This window comes from Papaver somniferum, chromosome 2, assembly GCF_003573695.1.
Source record: "Papaver somniferum cultivar HN1 chromosome 2, ASM357369v1, whole genome shotgun sequence".
In the NCBI taxonomy this organism is placed as follows: Eukaryota; Viridiplantae; Streptophyta; class Magnoliopsida; order Ranunculales; family Papaveraceae; genus Papaver; species Papaver somniferum.
This window is the reverse complement of record NC_039359.1, coordinates 202284590-202304189: the sequence shown is the minus strand read 5'-3', so window position 1 is coordinate 202304189 and position 19600 is coordinate 202284590. Positions and strand designations below refer to the sequence as shown.

Below are 19600 nucleotides of genomic sequence, written 5' to 3'. Positions count from 1 at the left end.
CATAGTTATTGATCCTATAATCACTTTGAAGAGGATACATTGTTAGAGTCCAGTTTGAAGCTGAAAAGGTTGTTATGGAACTCTCTTACCGTTTCTGAAGAGGATACACACCCAAATATTTTTGGTCCCTCCGAAATTTTCCATCGTAACAATTCCTTAAATCTTGTATTACTGAAGTGAATAAAACACTTATTATAGTTGATTAGTTGTCCTGAAAATTTCCCAAATTCTCATAACAGTTTCTTTAAATTTCATATGTCACACCTTTCAAATAAAAAAATATCATTAACAAACATTAAATGACTATACAGCAGGACTGCCTTCTTGTGGATAAGATTTTTCTTTTCTCTTGTTTTTGCCTTTCACCTTAAACACGTGCTTATTCGTCCCCTTCGGTGCATAGAGCCGCCTTTGGGTCTGTGCCGCCTATAGGGCCGGGGACTACCCGTAATTGAGCTTGTCCGGGTTTTGCCCGAAGAAAAACACTCACCTACCTTTGTATCCCACGTAACCATAACCAGGGATCTAGAGGTTCAGACTTCAGATCATTTTTTCTGGTTCTACTTCTGAAATCGAATCACCATCATTCATTAATGGAGACTTCGTCTGAAGTACAACAAGAGAACAAGAAAGCATCTATAATTGATGGTAAAGCCATAGCTCAAACCATACATTCTGAAATCACTGCTGAGGTTAAACTTCTTACTGAGAAATATGGCAAGGTATTACAGACAATTCACATCCCTCTCTCGAATTCATCTGATCTATAATTTTGATTTGTAATCAACCTTAATTTATTGTTGAAGTCGATTTCAGTTCCAAAAGTACTTATTCTTTGAAGTGAATTTGATGATTTCTTTTGCATTTTGAACTCAGGCTCCTGGACTTGCTGTAGTTATAGTAGGTAGTAGGAAAGATTCTCAGACCTATGTGAATATGAAAAGAAAGGCTTGTGCTGAAGTTGGGATTAAGTCATTTAATGTTGATCTTCCTGAACAAAGTTCCGAAGCTGAAGTCATTGCTAAAGTTCACGAATTAAATGCTAATCCTGACGTCCATGGTTAGTCCTAAATTACTTGCTCTATGCTATTGCACTGAATTAGTTGCTTGGCGTGTTTGTCACCCGGATGTCAAACGCCCTTTTTCTTTACTTGCAGACGCATGTGAAAGGTTGGGGTTTATCCAAGATTCAATATTTTTTATGTTAAAATGGCTAGGTTGCAATTGATTTTTGATTTTAGAGTAAAATCCTCAGATTCATTATAATGAATGTTGAATTACTTGATGGCCAGCATGGAGGGAAAGTGAATTTCTGGAACATCAGTACCAAATAGGTCTCAGTTAGCTCTACATTCTTACGTAGCTTGTACTTTCTAACAATGTTGAGTACTTTCTAACAATGTTTTCGGTCTGGTATATTGATCGGGACGAAAAGGATAGGTATTTCCATTCTTTATACCCATATATCATGACAAAGAGCATCATTACCTCCTTTAAACCAATCTTTTCTGGTATTAACTGAGAACTTTTAGTTTATAGAATAAAGAAGGAAGGAAGATTGTTTATTGCAGACTGCGAACCTATGGTTTGGTAAGTGTCAAACTTAGGTCATAGGATATTATTCAGCATCAAACGATTGGTGTTATTTTAATATTCTGGTTGATTGATCATTAATCCGACTTTCTTTTACTTGTTTTTTGTTTGGATGGTACGGTTATCACGTTTTCTTAATTTAGTTGTACGTTTGCTTGCTTAGAAACTGTGGTTTATGCTTTTGGTAGGAATACTGGTACAACTCCCCTTGCCTAGCCATATAGGTGAAGAAAACGTGTTGAGTGAGGTCAGTATCGAGAAGGACGTAGATGGATTTCATCCTTTGAATATTGGTAAACTTGCAATGAAAGGCAGAGAACCCCTATTTCAGCCTTGCACCCCAAAGGTATTATTATACTTTCTTTTTTTCTTACCTTTGATGCTTGTTTTCCGGAGACAGTTGTTTCAAGAAACAATTTGTCTTACTGAAAGAAAGTAAAAATTATGTCAACAATTTTTTTTTTTCAATCTGAACTTGTGCAAAGACTTTTTAGGCCTCCAGCTAGTGTTTTGTATTGAAAAATGTTGTGCTTTTGTACAGGGATGCCTTGAACTATTAAGTCATAGTGGTATAAGTGTGAAGGGCAAGAGGGCAGTTGTTGTTGGTAGAAGTAATATAGTTGGTTTACCTGTTTCATTGCTTCTTCTGAAAGCTGATGCTACTGTTACTATCGTTCACTCACGTACCAGTGCTGCTGATTCTGAAAGCATCATCCGTGAAGCAGACATTGTTATTGCTGCCGCCGGACAAGCAAATATGGTATGACAGATTCATTTCATGTTTCATTGCTTCTTCAGTTCTAGTATTTAGATTAGATGGTTAAGCTTACATGAAGTTGAGTTTCATCCCATTGCTGTATGCCACTGAAATTTTACATCCTTAATGGCTGGTCTATAGTCTGTAAACTGAGATGTAACATATAATGAGCCAAAATATCCTTGTTAAGTTTGAAGTTTAAGCCTGTTGCCGGGGGAACCCCTTAGAAGCAAGGAGTGAAGAAGGTTGTTACCACTGTATAATATGGGGGCTGTTACTGTTATTTCTATTCGTAATGGTTGTTTTAACATTTTTCTTTGAGGAAGACTATATTTGTCATGAAATAGAATTTTTTTTTTTGATAGAACTGTTATAATAGAAATGATCTGGAAACTGTAAAACAGCTAGTCTTACATATTCTATAGTAGAAGTGTGTATTATGCCAGTTGTTTTACTTACTTTTTTTTTTTTTTAAAGTTCAAGTAAGTAGCATTCTGCCTAAAATCTCAACATCACATTATAAAGCAAATACAAACCATCTGTATGACTTGCAAAATTTGAATGTAGTGTTTTAATCTACCCGTTCTTTTGAATTCCTTGACTTGAACCATAACTAGTACATTGGTCATTTTTCAGATTAAGGGTGATTGGATTAAACCCGGTGCTGCGGTTATTGATGTTGGGACAAATGCTGTGGATGACCCAAGTAGAAAATCAGGTTACAGGCTAGTGGGGGACGTGGACTTTAAACAGGTATCTAAGGTAGCGGGATGGATAACTCCAGTTCCTGGAGGTGTGGGCCCAATGACTGTTGCGATGCTACTCAGGAACACCTTGGATGGTGCCAAGCGTACAATGTCTCAGTAAACTCTCTATCTGTGCTCCTCCTCGAACAAAAATCTTGTATGACATGCCAAAAATCCCATAAAACTTCTGGTATAGAATAAGATAGTTCTGGCCTATCTTATTTGATTTGGTTTAGACTCTGTAAGAAGTTCGATGGTTATCAACTTTTCATATTGAATTCAATAGTCCAATAATATCTGCTGAAGGTGAGTGCTATAACTGAAAGTGTATGATTGAAATGGATCACTGGCTGACAGAAACGCGAAGAACCATAAACCCATGCTGCAGCTTAATATTGAATTGAACCAATTCTTTTCTGTCTGAAAGCGTCTACACAGATTAGTAGCTGCAGACTCTTAGAATATCAGGTAGGTTTAGTTGGAGAGCTTCAAAGACATTTGCTATAGTGTGTGATAGTATTTCCATTTTTTTTGTTAATCATGTAAACGGAATCTAACTTATCAAATAGTTTTCTCCTACAGTAATCTTTTTTATATGAGCTGTGTGCTCCTAGTTAGCTCACTCACTCACGCCCTGCAGAAAAGCAGATAACAGAGGAGCACCATTGTAATTACCAACTCGGTTCTCTATTTTAGGTGCGAGTTCCATTCAGAAAATTATGATATTTTCTTCAGTTTAAGGTTTGAGGTTGAGTCAGAGTTTGTAACTCCTATCAACTGAAGTTTGATTGGCTCATCCCTGAAGTTATATCGTTAGATCACTTGCCTTAGTTCATATAGTTGTTCATCTTTTACCTAGCAGGCTGCCCATATGATTAACGAATCCGTCTACCAATGATGAGACAGCGTCGTACAGCGGCGAAGTCCGAAAAACAAACCAGAAAAATATCCTGTCTATGAATGGCCAGCGAACACAACAGCACCCAAGAAGGCCGATGACTGATGTGGCAATGCTTCATAGAAGAGCATGTTGTCTATTCCCAACGTGTCGACCTAAGAGAAGACCAATGTGGCAATGTGCTAGTGACCCTCCTATTAAGCTTACCGTGAACATGTGATGTAAGATTTTTATATTCCATTTTTCTTAAACAAAACCAAAAATAGTAAGTTAAGTACTGAAAATTAATGTTGGACAGTTGGAGTTTGACAAATTCTGAGAATCATCTACACTAACTAATGGCGCCTTCTTCTGAAAAGCAGCAGCAAGAGAAGAAAGCATGTATTATTGATGGCAAAGCTATAGCTCAAACAATACGCTCTGAAATTACTACTGAAGTTAAGCTTCTGTCTGAGAAATATGGCATGGTATATAACACACAATTCATCTTTTCTCTCTCTTTTCATGCTGAAATTTCAATTGGTTTTTGACCTTAGATCCATAATGGGTGTTCATATTAGAATGTTTGGATATCATTCTTGGTTCAAGTTAGATTACTTAAAAGAGTCTTTGCTTTTTTTCAACCCTACCTAGTTACAATTCCTTTATTTTGCACATTAATTCAAATCGCATTTCCGTTTCAAAGGAACAATTTGTTGATCTCTGCTATACTTTCGAGCCTCGAATTATAGTATGTTCTCAGTATTTGTTGATATTTGATTTTGTTATTATCAGGTTCCTGGACTTGCTGTTGTTCTAGTAGGTTCTAGGAAAGATTCTCAAAGCTATGTGAATTTGAAAAGAAAAGCTTGTGTTGAAGTTGGGATTAAGTCATTCAATGTTGATATCCCTGAACAAGTTTCTGAAGCTGAATTGATCGCCAAAGTCCACGAGTTAAATGCTAATCCTGATGTCCATGGTTAGTCCAAAGGATCTCCTCTATGCTATAAAACGTTCTTTCATGCATATTAATGTTTAAAAGCATATAAGCTAGGTAGTTGTATTTGGATCTCCATTTTTTTTTGTTTCACACCCCCTCTTATAATTCTGATTTGTTTCCACATATATACGTGCACTTTTGGGTGTATGCATCATAGAAACCAATTGTTGTTTACTATTTCTATCATTGGCTGACACCGCCCTTATCCATTTGCTATTGCTTATACTTTGGGCAGGGATACTAGTGCAACTTCCCTTGCCAAGCCATATGGTTGAAGAAAATGTGATGAATGAAATCAGTATCGAGAAGGACGTAGATGGGCTTCATCCTATGAACATTGGTAAACTTGCCATGAAAGGCAGAGATCCCCTGTTTCAGCCGTGTGGCCCAAAGGTATTGCACTTTGCGTTCCTACTGCTTTTATGTTGTTGTCCTTTTCGGTGGGACAATTGTTTACAACTTACTACTTGTTTTACTGAAAGAATGTAAACACCGTGTTAATCTGATTCTTTATTTGGATTTTTGAAAGCTACTCCATTATTCTTTTACAGGCATGCCTTGAACTTCTAAGTCGCAGTGGTATAAGTGTGAAGGGAAAGAGGGCAGTTGTTATTGGGAGAAGCAATATAGTTGGTTTACCTGTGTCATTGCTTCTTCTGAAAGCTGATGCTACTGTGACTATCATTAACTCTCATACACCTGGCCTCGAAAGCATCATCCGTGAAGCAGACATTGTGATTTCTGCAGCTGGGAAAGCGCATTTGGTATGTGGGGATTTCGCTACAAAATTCATGCTTCTTCATTTGCTATAGTATTAGATGGCTAGGCTTCCAGGAATTTGGTTTTTAGTCTATATTCGGTAGAATGCAACATTTCTTATATCAGACGTGTGTATGGCTTATGTTGTGTTGTTACTTCTTCTAAGTGAAAGAGTAGATGAGAACAAAACTTACAATATCGGCATGGCATACAGCAAACACAAACCGTCAGTACTTACATGAGTGTTTCCTTCTATTTCTTCTTTGGAGTTCATTGACTTGATCTGTAACTAGTGTAGTGCTTATTTTCCAGATTAAGGGTGATTGGATTAAACCCGGTGCTGCTGTTATCGACGTTGGGACAAATGCTGTGGCTGATCCAAGTCATAGGACAGGTTACAGGCCAGTGGGCGATGTGGACTTTGACCAGGTATGTGAGGTGGCTGGATGGGTAACTCCAGTTCCGGGAGGTGTCGGCCCAATGACTATTGCAATGTTACTGAGGAATACCTTCGATGGTGCCAAGCGTAAAATGGAGCAGTAAACCCCATATGTGCTGATATTGCATATATCGAACAATAATCTTGTATGACCGACTTTTTGTATTGCCTAATTTTCTCGCAAGAAGCAAGTCTGTAAACTTCAGTATAGGATAATCTAGCCTATTTCTTATTTTATTTTTTTGATAAGATATTTTCAGATTGATCATCATTTCCTTGATAAACATTTCTGGGATGTTACAATGATATTCAAAAGAAGTTCTCTCAGTTCTAGACTTGTTTGCAAATGCGCAACATTGTTTGCAGATCTTTTAACATGGTTTCATAAAAGTAAGGAGAATTAAGCAGATGTCTTATTTCTTCTACAATCCCTTGATTTATCCAGTGGATAGAAGGGGTGGCATGCTTGACCGAGTTAATTACATTTAAAAAGTCACTTTCAAAAGTTATTTTGTGCAAGCTTTTTTTCATTGGCCCAACATACAACTTCCTTCAAGGCCAGACATTCAGCCTGCTCTGGATCTATTCCTCCATGGAAGAATCTTCCTCTGATGCCCTCACAGTTGCCGGTTGAATCACGTATGCTCAAACCAACACCAAATTTAGAAGTATTATAATCAAAAGAAGCATCTAAATTTATTTTAAGTTCATCTTTCATCGGAGGAGACCAAACTTGGTTATATTGAACCATCGAATTAGTATCCTCTTCTGAACACTGCATCACCATGGTCTTAATGGAATATATTGTAGAATATACATTTTGGTTTTTATTTTCAAATAGTTTAAGACACCTGTTTTTCCAAAGAAACCTGGAAGTTATCATCACAGTTAAAACCCAATTATTCCATCTCTGAGCATTAGCAGTACTAAAATTAGAAAACCATCTTGCAATCCAGTCAGTAACATCTATCTGTAAGTTGTTCTTTTAAGGCAGCAACATTCACATTCATACTTAGCCAAACTGACCTTGAGTAATCACAATTTATAAGTAAGTGATTTAATGTTTCCTCAGCTTGTATATATTTAGGGCAAATAGTTTCAATTTCATTTTGTATCTATGTAGCTTTACTTTAGTAGGCACTATTTTGCTGAGGCACTTTCAAATATATACTCTAACTTTGTAAGGAGCTTTCATTTTCCACATTTGTTTCCAAACAGATTTTGGAAACTCTGCGATTAGTAACCCGAGTTTGCCTAACCAAAGCATTATAGGTTGATTTAACAGAGAATTCACCCGATCTGTTTGGTTCCCAAATAAGTTTATCACTACCATATTGAACTAGATGCATTTTGAGAATTAAGTCGGCTGTTTCTCTTGGAAATAAATCCTGCACAAGCTGAGCATTCCATCTCTTTGGATTTTGGATCATAAGATCAGAAACATAAACTATTCTAGGAGGCTCTGAAAAATTATCATTTGGAGTGGGAGGAACATCTAAACCTATAACCCATTGGTCATACCAAACTAACACTTTTGTTCCACGCCTGACATCCCATCTATGAAACTTCCTAACATTTTGAAGACCTAATTCAAGTCCTTTCCAGATCAATGGAGAATTATTATGAGGTTCTTGAAGAAGAAGAAAGTTACAGTAAGGAGAATACTTAGCCTTCACAATTTTAGTCCAAGGCTTATCCTCTTCTATACATAATCTCCAGGCTAGCTTTGTAATTAGTGCCTTGTTATATAACTCTAAGTTTCTAAAAGCCGACCCCCCTTCTTTTTTAGAAAAACAAAGAGACCCCCAAGCTATAAGATTTAGTCCTTTATTATTTTTTCGTCCTCACCAAAATCTTCTCTGAATCGAGTCAAGCTCGGCGATAATATTTTTTGGAAGCTTAAAATTGCTCATGTAATGAGCCGGAATCGAATTCAGAACCGATTTAACTAATGTTGTTCTAGCATCTAGATTCAGTGTTTTAGAACACCAACCTTGTAGTATATTTTCATATGAGTCTTTAATTGCACTGAAGGAATTTGTTTTGGATTTGCCTAGGAGAATAGGAAGACCCGGATAAAGCTGTTTGACTTCCAACATGTTTCGAATTGAGATTTTTTGATCTGAGGAAAGATCTCCAGTAATGAAAGCCGAAGACTTCGAAAGATTAATCATCTCACCAGATAATTGGATAAATTCTTGTAGACTATTTTTAACCTGATTTATGCTTCCAGTATCCGCATGGAAGAATAACATACAATCATCTACAAACAACAGATGATTAATAGTTATTGAGTTTTTAGAAACTTTGATTCCTTGTAGAGATCCAAGAGCTTCAGCGTGCAACAGAGAACTGGTAAGATATTCCATTGAGATGATGAAAAGATACAGAGATAATGGATCTCCCTGCCTAAGACCATGAGTAGGATTATAAGGCTGACATATGCTACCATTCAAACGAATCGAAACTGTTGTTGTCGAAATACATTGTTGGATGATAATACGCCACTCTTCACAAAACCCCAGGGAAAGAAGCATCATATCAATGAAGGACCATTCCACCCTGTCGAAGGCTTTCGACATATCCAATTTAGAGCAACTAGACCTTGTTTTTTCTTAGATCTTTCCATAGAATGTATCAGCTCATGTGTCATGATTATATTATCATTAATGTATCTTTTTGGGACATAAGCATCTTGTGTGGGGGAAATGATTTTCTCCATCAGAGGTTTCATTATGGTAACTAAAAGCTTTGATATTATTTTGTAGGTTATGTTACAAAGCCCAATGGGTCTGTAATCATTTGGTGTTGAAGGATGACGATTTTTCGGAATCAAACATGTAGTGGTTTGGTTTATGTGTGGAGGCATTTCTTTATGAATGAAAAAAATTGTTCACCATTTTACTTATATCATCTCCAACAGTAGGCCACTGTGTTTGGTAAAAACCTGCCGGAAATCCATCCGGGCCCGGTGCATTCCATCTAGGAATACTTTTGAGCACATTATAGATTTCATCATCAGTTGGGATAGATATCAAAGCTTCTTTTTCCTTTGAAGTAATGACCGGATGAATAATATTAAAGGATTCCTCAGTAAAAACAGGCTTGGTAGAGGTAGCAATAATAGAAAAATGATTAGTAAGAAGATTTTCGAGATCTTTTGGAGTATGATACCATTGTCCATGAGCATCTCTAAGAGCAGAAATATGATTTCTAGATCTTATTCTATTTGATCTAGAGTGGAAATAAGCTGTGTTATTATCTGCCTCTTTAATCCGATGATCTCCTGATCTTTGCTACCAAAAGTCAGCTTCAACTTTTTTTCCAGTAATCTAGCTTTTCAACAGTGAGATGAATTTCATGAGAAATATTATCACTGTAAGGAAAAGCTTGGAGATTAGATAAAAGTTGTTGAAGCTGTTGTATATGAAAATCGATTCTACCAAAATATTGTCTATTCCATTTAGAAAGGGTCCTTCTAGTTTTGGAAAGCTTTTATGTGATGTTTTCATTCTCTAAAAAGGAATCCCAAGTATTCGAAATGAGATATTAGCAATTTGGATCTCTATGCCAACATCTATAGAATTTCCACACATTTCTAGGCTTGATAACATTGGTCTCTGTAATGAGCAGCAGGGGAAAATGATCTGAGCCCAAAAAAGGAAGATGAAGAACCTTAGAGTCAAGATAATCTCTAATCCAATGAGAGTTCTGAAGAGACATATCATGATATCTAGCTCGTATGTAACCTTTACCATTGTTCCTATTTGACCATGTATGATGAGTACCAGAGTAACCCATGTCCATTAATCCGACAATGTTAATGATGTTACAAACCCAATTATCTAGAGAGTTTCTGCTTGTAGAGGCATCCAGACTAGACAAATGAACATTAAGATCTCCTATGACAATCCTTGGTTGAAAAACATTATCACTGAGATCCTTAAGGAATTCCCATTGCTGTTTTTTCATCTCATAATGAGTTGAACCATAAACACATGAAAGAAGCCACTCCTTCTTTGGAGCATTAAATGAAATGATTAAATGAATCATGTTATCTTTGATGCACAATATCACATGGAAATCCATCTTTCCACAACAGAACTAATCCTTCAGACAGCCCAATTGAACTAATGAACAGTGAATTTGGATAACTATAATTCGGGTCAGAGATTTAGCCCTATTTTCTCCAATTTTTGTTTCCATTATAAAGATGATAGCTGGATTGTTATGGTGAATAATATCCCCTAGATAATCTCTAGTATCTTTGAAGGCTAATCCTTGTATATTCCAAGATAAAATCTTCATTTTATCTTGATTGAAATGTAAATGAGATGTGAATCGTAATGTTGACTATGACTAACAATAGAGTACAAAATATTTTATAATGAAACACTAATAATTATTAGAATGAGTGAAAGAAATGAAATGTAGATTTAATACCTGGCCATCATTGCTTGAAGTAGTTGCTTTGAACCGTTTGGAATGGTTTTGCTCTGAAACAGTACCATGAAAGGAAGGATAAGAGTTAAGAGATGGAGGAGACCCTTCTAGGTTGACATGTGGATTTGCTGAAGATTCATCATCAGAAGTAGTAGAAATATGACTTGAAATATTATCTTCAAACTGAGAAATAAGTTCATGTAGAGGTTTTTTATAGGCTCTAGTTGGATGAATTGAATCTGGATCTATGTTATTCATATTGAAATCATCAAAAGTGACATCAAATTCTCCTACGAAAATATAGGATTTAAGAAGATCCATATTAGATCTAAATCCAGTTTACTGACCTATATGAGGGTTTAAAGCCTGCAAATACTGCTCTACATTTATATCTAAATTGAAATATAAAACATCACAACTATCTGGATTATGTCTGATATGCTAATCCATGCATTTAGTGTTACTAGGCCCACCATCCTCCATTCTAATTCTTTTCCCATGTCTATGGACTACATCCTGTCTCACAGTTGTTTTATTAAAATTAACCCGTAACATACCTTGATTGTCACAACCAACTGTAGTAGCTGTTTGAGAAGACTCCAAAGGAATATTAATCAAGTTATTGTTTGTATCTTGTTGGCTCAGAACAACTGTATTCTTTGAAACTGTCATCGTTTATTATGCTGGATTCTTATTAACTGTTATAGCATGCATGCTGGCATTCTCATTTGAAACTATCTCAGCTTCATTAGTATTACTCATTGGAAGTTGATTTCCAGTATTTGGACCTTTAGCTGAGGAAATAATCATTACTTGCTGATTTTCCTGCTCCTGTTGTGCTTGAGGAAGATTAATATGAGCATTTTTACTCCTCTCATATCCGTGTTAGTCCATGAGGGTGGATCTAGAATTGCAGTAGAGGAAAGATAACCTCTCTGCTGCTGAAGAAAGTTTTCTATAGTCTTACATTCAACCTCCTTATGATCTATATTATAACAAAATCCACATAAATTAAAAGGCTGCTTTTCATAAAACAAGTTAATCCAAAATTCTTCACCCGCTGCATTCTTCATCCAAAAACCTCCACGTAGAGGATCTCGAATATCTATCAAAACCAGAGCTTTTTGAACTTTGCCTTTTGGTACCATACAGTCAGGCGGATCTAATTCATGTACTTCTCCCATAGCTCCAGCTATTCCTTTGACAATGTCAGGATTAGCAAATCCTGGTTGCATGTTATAAAGACCAAGCCAAAGAAGTTGTTTATTTAAATCCACTTGACTTTTCGGTATCTTTGGGTTCCAAGGCTCTAAAACAAGTAAATCACCTTCTATAAACCAGGGTCGAAACTTAAGGACCACATCATATTATTCTTGGGTATCTGCAGAGGTAACTGAGCATACTAGATGGCTGGTTGGTGATGGTATTGAAATTACAGTATGGGATGATGTGTGGGTAGAAGAAAAAGCTTTAAAGGATATATTCCCTGATAAAAATATTATGATACACAATAAAGAAATGAAGGTAGCAGAACTGATAAAAGATAGATAATGGCAGATTCCATCAAACTTTTTCCAATTTTTTGCAGCTACAGAACTTCCAGTTATTGATCATAAAGGAGACATGAGGATATGGAGTGTAACTTCATCTGGTAAATTCTCTGTAGCTTTTGCTCATAATTGTATAAGGAAAATTTTCAACCAGTGAACTGGGCAAAAACATTTTGGCAGAAGAGTGTACATCCAAATGTCTCTAGTAATGTTTGGAAGATTTTGAGGGGAGTTGTTCCAACAGATGAAACAATGAACAAAAGAAATTCCAGATAGCATCAAGATGCCCCTTCTGTAACAAAGAGGAGGAAAATCTAGAACATATTCTATGGTTCTGTGATTTTAGTGAACTTACTTGGAGCTGGCTTGGAGGTATGTTTGAGTTCACAAATCCTAGATCTTTTAATGATATTCTCAAGTTTTCAAAACATAAGAGTCCAATAGTAAAAGGGAAATATATTTCTTCCTGCCACATCCTTCATTTATTATGATATGCTGTGATGGTGCTTCTAGAGGAAATCTAGGGGATGCTGGATTTGGATTTATATGCAGACAAGGAATTGGAGAATACATTTATGCAATGGATGGTGGTTTGGTTCTGGCTACAAATTTTGTGGCAGAAGTCTTTGCAGTACTTTGTGCAGGGGAATGTGCAATTAGCAAAAACTTTCCTAAAGTTTGTTTCCAAACTGATTCTCAGGAAACAATAACAACATTTCAATCTGAACATATTCCTTGGTGGGCTTGTACAATATGGAACAAGATAAAAAGCACTCTACAAGAATGGTACTTTATTCATAGCTACAGGGAGACAAATTTCTCAGCGGATTCAATGGCAAAAAAGGAGATGGAATGGCTAAGGGACAAAAAAGAGGTTATCTTTCCAAACCAGATTTTATCAAAACAATGGAAATACCAGAAAATCCCTATTACAGATTTGACTAAGTTTAGTTATTGTTTTGCTTACTTTCAGTGTATCAAAAAGCCCATGTAAATTCAATGGGCTTGTTTTTGTAATCTTCAAATATTATTCTTTGGTTTAATAAAATTTGTTATTACCTAGCAAAAAAAACATATTCTTCTTGGGTATGAAACTTAATTAGCCAGCAGTCATTATCTTCCTTTTTAATAAAGATATCTTTACTTTTCGGCCATAATTTCTTGAGATCCTTATCAAGTTCACCACTGTATATATTTTAGAACAGTAAGCCTCTCAAAAAAAAAATTAATTTGAATTGAGCTGCTCCTTGTAAAAGAACTTCAGATGACAACTGTGGCTCTTTCAAAGCTTTAAGCCTGTCAGTGATGGACGTGTATCCCATTCTTTCCTGAAAATATCTTATCTCAGAGTCCATTGAAGGTAAGCTTAAATAAAATATAAAAGATGGGAGAAAAGAACGATGTAGAGATGAAATATAAAGAAATTACCACCTTTAATTTGATATATGAATGTTTTACATTTGGCTAAATTCTTGTGACAACAGAGAAGTTTAGGTATAAGGTTAAAGTTTAAACGGCTGGTTTGTCGGTAGACAAGGATAACAAGAAGGAAGACGAAAAGAACTAATACTTTAAGATATTTGTGTGGAAGATTTTGCTGAAAAGGTTGGTATTGGATCATTTTGTGCAAATCAGACATCAAAAGTTGTGTGGAAACAATAAAGGAGAAGGGATCAAAGGACATTGGTAAAAGCCACTCCAATATCCAAAGCAACTCTTAGCACCGCAACCAGGACCTAGTAAGAAGAATAGAAAAAGAGTATTAGAATCAACATTTAGTAAAGAAGTGAAAAAAGGATTAGATTATAACATGCAAGACGAGAATTTTGAAATCAAAATTCTGAAGATAGCGTTTAACGAGTCAAAGCGATTTATGTCTGAGTCATTCGCCTGATTTTTCGCCAGAGAGGAGAGAGAAACTTCGTAGATAACTATGCAACAATTGTTTTTATTTTTTTTAATGAGTTTTGATCATCCGAAGAGTCAAAAAGAACCATGTTTTAGGGCATACAAAAAAATTCAGGGCATACTGAATAAAGACAAAAACGGGTTGGAAATAGTAAATCCAATAGCCTCTTAACCAAATATTTTTGGTAATGGCAAATTTACCCTTTATATATTAGTGATAATAATAATGAATAATTTTGATTAGTGTTTAATATAAATGATTAGTGATTAAGATAATTAAGTTATAACATTTTGTGCTGATGATAATTTTTGGGGAAGAAAAAAAAGGTTAGGTTTTTTGGAGAAGAAGAAGAAGGGGAAGTGAGGAAAAACTTGTATTTTTATGAGTCAAATCCAGAAGATGGATACAACGATGAGAAACCCAATGCTAACAATACACAAGTATACTCCCAGATTATGTTTAATTTCATTTATGTAAGTTAAAATCATCAAGAAAATTATTTTTTTCACCCAAGTTTGGCGAACCAGAGATAGGTTCGACTTGAAATTATCAGCCGAAATACAATAGTTATTGGCCGAACTTATAGTTTGTAACTTCCGACCTACTTACTAGTTAAATGTTCGGCTAATAATAAATTTTCATTACAAGCCGAACCTTCTCCTGAGAGTTAGGTTCGGTTTTCACTCTAAATATCGTATCAGCCGAACCATATATTTTTCGAAGTTCGACTCATATTCAAAAAATCATATCAGCCGAACATATATGTTATTGATTTTCCTTAAAACACTTAAATTCATACACATTTAGGGGTTAGGCTTTTTATATAATGAATCAAACAAAAAAAGTGGAAATTACTAAAAGTGTTAAGAAAGTGAAGTCTAATGATGGAGAATACCAGGGTCCAAATTCAGCTCATTAAAATCAAGGAGATCTTATCTTCAACTTCAAGAGAATTAAAATACAAACACAACACAAAAAGAATGAGGTCATTCTGCCATTGGACGAAAAAGTTATGGCTAAAACAAGATCGAAAGGCTTGAGTCTGCATAGAGAGGGTTCGACTGATAACTCATCAACACGAGCTAGCCTAACCTAGAGCTTGCAAATAAATATTTTCGAAGTGTTTACAGAGATATGTTCGGCTTGAAAGTGATCTAATCGATTCAGCCGAACCTGACAACCACCTGGGGTAAATTTCACTTTTCAGGATTGGCCGGGAAAGGTTGGCAAGGTATTAGCCGAACCTGACACTGTTCTGGGACATATTTGACACCAAATTGAATTTTATCTCAAGAAAATACGACGACGGAAGGATTATAAAGCCTAACTTTGAGTGCTTTATATAAGAATATATCTAAGCCCTAAGAAGAGATATTTCAATCTTTATCATCTCTATACACCACATTTTATCATTTATATTATCTTCGACATCATAAAGAAGACATCCAAATCCTAAAACGACAAACATCAATTTTGAGAAGAAAAATCAAGTTAGAGGTTCGACCTATAAACCAACTAAAGAACTAGCTGAACCATCTTAAAAATACAAGTTCGGCTTATAAACAAACTATCAAATCAGCTGAACTTATCTTATTAATAGAACCTGGAGAAATGGAGTCAGGTTCGGTTGACAATTGATATGAACTTATAAGACGAATTGTTCATAAGCACCTTCAGGGTGAAAACAATGAATAGTTCGCCTGATAATTCGTCTCAATTATCAGCCGAACATCAATCTGCGATCGTTAAAAACCAACCTTTTCTCGAATTAAACCTATTCTATCAATCATAAAAAATAAAAGAAGATATGGGTTTGTAATAAATACTTTTTAATCCTCATTTCTGGAGTTGGTTCTTCAGTCGGTTGAATTTCTGGTTAAAATTTCATTTTCCGCACCTTCATCTTCTATTTGTTCTTCAATTGATGAATTAAAAGAGGATTCAGAATGCCCACTTCCTACTATTTGCATTGTGCGAGTCATTATATAGTGGAATTTCATCGATGATCAAACTTTTACCAATCGACAACTAATTTTGGAGATGAAATTTTTTTTGTCAGACGGTTCGCGAGGGTTGGGCAGAAGGAAGAAGAAGAGATGTTTAGGATAGAAACTGATTTTGATTTTAGATTTTAAGTTTTTTATATTAAGGTAAGGGTAGATTAGTAATTTAATTGTTTAAGGGTGAAAATGCGGGGGTCTAATAACAACCCCCAACAATTCGTTTGGCAATCTGAGAGGACTTACTCCAATACACTTTCTAGAGAATCAACTAGACAGTCAGACTCAATCTAGAATAAAGTATATCAAAGAGTTTAAGATCTCTAACTCTTAATTCAATCCGCAATCAGCAAATAGAAATCTGCGAGCCCGATTGAATAAGAGGAGTAACTTTAACGGTACCAAAGACCAATGTTCAAGCGTCAATCAATGTAAATCAACAACCCAAGGTTGGATATTCTAATTGATTGATCTTAACGCACAACCTGTGATATTTCAATTATATAACAAAATATAATGCGGAAAACAAATAACACATACACTAGAATTTTGTTAACGAGGAAATCGCAAATGCAGAAAAAACCCGGGACCTAGTACAGATTGAACACCACACTGTATTAAGCCGCTACAGACACTAGCCTACTACCAATTAACTTCGGACTAGACTGTAGTTGAACCCTAATCAATCTCACACTGATTCAAGATACAGTTGCGCTCCTTATGTCTCTGATCCCAGCATGATACTACGTACTTGATTCCCTTAGATGATCTCACCCACAACTAAGAGTTTCTACGAACCAAAGTCGAAGACTTGATAGACAAATCTGTCTCACACAGAAAAGTCTATAGGATTGAATAAATCTATCTCCCACAGAAATACCCAAGAGTTTTTGTTCCGTCTTTTGATAAATCAAGGTGAACATGAACCAATTGATAAACCAGACTTATATTCCTGAAGAACAACCTAGTATTATCAATCACCTCGCAATAAACTTAATCGACTAGCGAAACAAGTTTTTGTGGAATCACAAACGATGAGACGAAGTCTTTTTGTGATTACTTTTCTATCTTGCCTATCGGAGATATAAAATCTCGAGCCAATTATTTCAATTGCACTCAACACGATAGAAACACCAAGATCAGATCAAGCAACTACAAAGATAATAGTTGGGTATGGCTTCACAATCCCAATGAAGTCTTCAAGTCGTTAACCTACAGGGTCTCGAGAAGAAACCTAAGGTTAAAGGAGAATCGACTCTAGTTATGCGACTAGTAACACACAGGAGGTGTGGGGATTAGTTTTCCCAGTTGCTAGAGTTCTCCTTTATATAATTTTCAAATCAGGGTTTGAAATCCAAGTTACCTTGGTAACAAAGAAGTCAATAATCACCGTTAGATGATAAACCTGATTCAACCAAGCTAATATCTTTCAACCGTTAGATCGAACTTAGCTTGTTACACACAAATGAAATGTACCCTCATTTAGGTTTATGTAACCGTGCCTAAACGTGTACAACAGGTTGGTTCAAAAATAGTTAGCCATATGATTACTCTCATATCAACCTTATTCATCTTAACCATAACTAGTTCAAATGACTCAAATGAAACTAGTTAAAGAGTTGTTCAATTGTATAGAAAACACAATTGAAACCAAATCGGTTTGATTCACTTGAATCAATCATGGACATTATAGCCACGGTTTGCAAAGATTGTGTTCCTTATGATTTAAATGTTTAAGTCCATGAACTGACCGATTTAACAAAGTAACCAGCTTAATTATGCGTACGGGTATGAGTACTTAAGTAACCTGATTTTGAGTTTGTTAAGTTTCCAAACTAAGCAGAAATTTTCGGTTCGAAAACTTCCGCCAGTATGCGTACGGGTACACATACTTAAGGTGAATAGTTTAGGAGTTTGTAATTCCCAAACTCAGCAGATATTTTCGGTTCGAAAACTTCCGCCAGTATGCGTACGGGTACGCATACTTATCTTGTCTCCTTCACCAATTTCTTATACACACATATGCATACTCTTGGCTTCCGGTTTATGGATTTATACAGTAATGTGCGAACACACTATATATGCTTATATCTAAAGATGTTTACATCATCAACTCTTTATTTCAATCATTGAAACCTTCTTCTATAATGACTACATTTCACATACTATTCGAATCAAAGCAATTTTCAAGATATTGAAATAATCATTATCGAAACATTCCAAGCCTATATCAAATGATTGTATTACACAAACCATGTAAGATGTTACTCGGAAATTTTCTCATGATATAAGATGAATTTGGTCGAAGCGAAAGCTTACAAACTGTTTGAGGGTGAAAACAGTTTCTGTTGATTTTGGTAATTTCGAGTGTGTGGGTGAGAAACGAGTCTAAACCCTAAACAATGTACTGCAAGGGAGTACTTTGATTCGAGAGATCAATCCGTACAAATCCGGCCAAAACCAAGAAATGGCCATTCCAGACTTGCTTCGGTCACAAAGTGAAGGAGAAGGGTTGGTCTTAGGGAGGGAAGCGAAGAGAGTGTTGAGACCAGAATAGTTGATTGTGGAAGGTTAGTTGTTTGACGACTTGTATCATAAAGTGTAAAGCTAACAGATGGGAAATCTAACAAGTGATTTCTGAGTGTTGTATTCTCCATGACCAAAAACTTGTTCTTTGGTGGAAATAGGTGAGACCTATTAATACAAGTCGCAACGAAACGTACCCTGGTCTCGTAAGAATTGGAAACGGTCGAGTAAATGGAAGAACGCGGTAACGGGTAACGCCTGGAATTGATGTTTCCATAATGTAGGAAACGTTTCACCGTTACCTCTTGTATTTACAAACCGCCTCACTCTTATGACACTTTCTTGTAATGGGCGTAGTGTACGCCGCACGCTGTAAAGCGCCAGACCAATAACATGATGAGCATCCCCCAGTTTGTGACATGTTTTGATGTCTCGAGTGTTTTGTGTAGCATGTTGCTATTGTTTGGAAAGTTGATCTTGGGAGGCTTGCCGGCTCGGTTATGACCTTCGACGGTCGAGATTTTGCATCTTGTTAGGAAGGTTAGCCGTTGATTGTGATTACCTTCCGTTGGTAGCCAGTGGCGTGGCCACGGTGCTGGCATGGCTTGCGCATGCTCTTGGCGTGGCTAATTAGGTTTTGGTACCGTGACCATAGAATTTTCATAGCTAAGTGTGCGCCGTGGGAAAAGAGTTGGCAGCGTAGCTAAAGGTTTCCACAAGTCGTTTGGTTTAATGGCGAGCTTGTACAGCCGAGATTTGCATCTCAGAAGGAAGGATAGCCGTTGATTGTTGAAACCTTCCGTTTGGCAGCCAGCGACATGGAGGCATGGCTTTGGCGTTGCCAAATTAGAGCTTTGTCACCGTGGCCAATAGTTGGCACCGTAGCCAAGAGATTTCCACAAGTCGTTTGGTGACAAGTTTGTACGGCTGAGATTTACATCTCAGAGGGAAGGGTAGACGCTGGTTTTTGCAACCCTACGCTTGGAAGCCAGCGTCATAGA

General features: G+C 36.2%; 2 protein-coding genes across 2 annotated transcripts; both read left to right on the top strand.

The window, feature by feature from the left end:
• Nucleotides 1-409: 409 nt before the first annotated feature.
• Nucleotides 410-3678, top strand: LOC113350244 (bifunctional protein FolD 2-like). Its single transcript, XM_026594359.1, has 5 exons — nt 410-722; nt 877-1060; nt 1782-1939; nt 2135-2353; nt 2987-3678. The coding sequence occupies exons 1-5, from the start codon at nt 594-596 to the stop codon at nt 3215-3217; spliced, it is 921 nt and encodes a 306-aa protein (XP_026450144.1). The 5' UTR covers nt 410-593; the 3' UTR covers nt 3218-3678.
• Nucleotides 3679-4259: 581 nt separating this feature from the next.
• Nucleotides 4260-6489, top strand: LOC113350245 (bifunctional protein FolD 2-like). The gene is made up of 5 exons (XM_026594360.1): nt 4260-4461; nt 4769-4952; nt 5209-5366; nt 5525-5737; nt 6045-6489. The coding sequence occupies exons 1-5, from the start codon at nt 4333-4335 to the stop codon at nt 6273-6275; spliced, it is 915 nt and encodes a 304-aa protein (XP_026450145.1). The 5' UTR covers nt 4260-4332; the 3' UTR covers nt 6276-6489.
• Nucleotides 6490-19600: the final 13111 nt, after the last annotated feature.

What these genes read in the sequence shown, in the direction of transcription:
- LOC113350244 (XM_026594359.1), top strand. Translation starts at nt 594, where the DNA reads ATGGAGACTTCGTCTGAAGTACAACAAGAGAACAAGAAAGCATCTATA. An exon ending in TGCTAATCCTGACGTCCATG is followed by an intron (nt 1,061 to 1,781) that starts GTTAGTCCTAAA and finishes TGCTTTTGGTAG; the next exon opens with GAATACTGGTACAACTCCCC. An exon ending in TTCAGCCTTGCACCCCAAAG is followed by an intron (nt 1,940 to 2,134) that starts GTATTATTATAC and finishes GCTTTTGTACAG; the next exon opens with GGATGCCTTGAACTATTAAG.
- LOC113350245 (XM_026594360.1), top strand. Translation starts at nt 4,333, where the DNA reads ATGGCGCCTTCTTCTGAAAAGCAGCAGCAAGAGAAGAAAGCATGTATT. An exon ending in TGTCTGAGAAATATGGCATG is followed by an intron (nt 4,462 to 4,768) that starts GTATATAACACA and finishes TGTTATTATCAG; the next exon opens with GTTCCTGGACTTGCTGTTGT. An exon ending in TGCTAATCCTGATGTCCATG is followed by an intron (nt 4,953 to 5,208) that starts GTTAGTCCAAAG and finishes TACTTTGGGCAG; the next exon opens with GGATACTAGTGCAACTTCCC.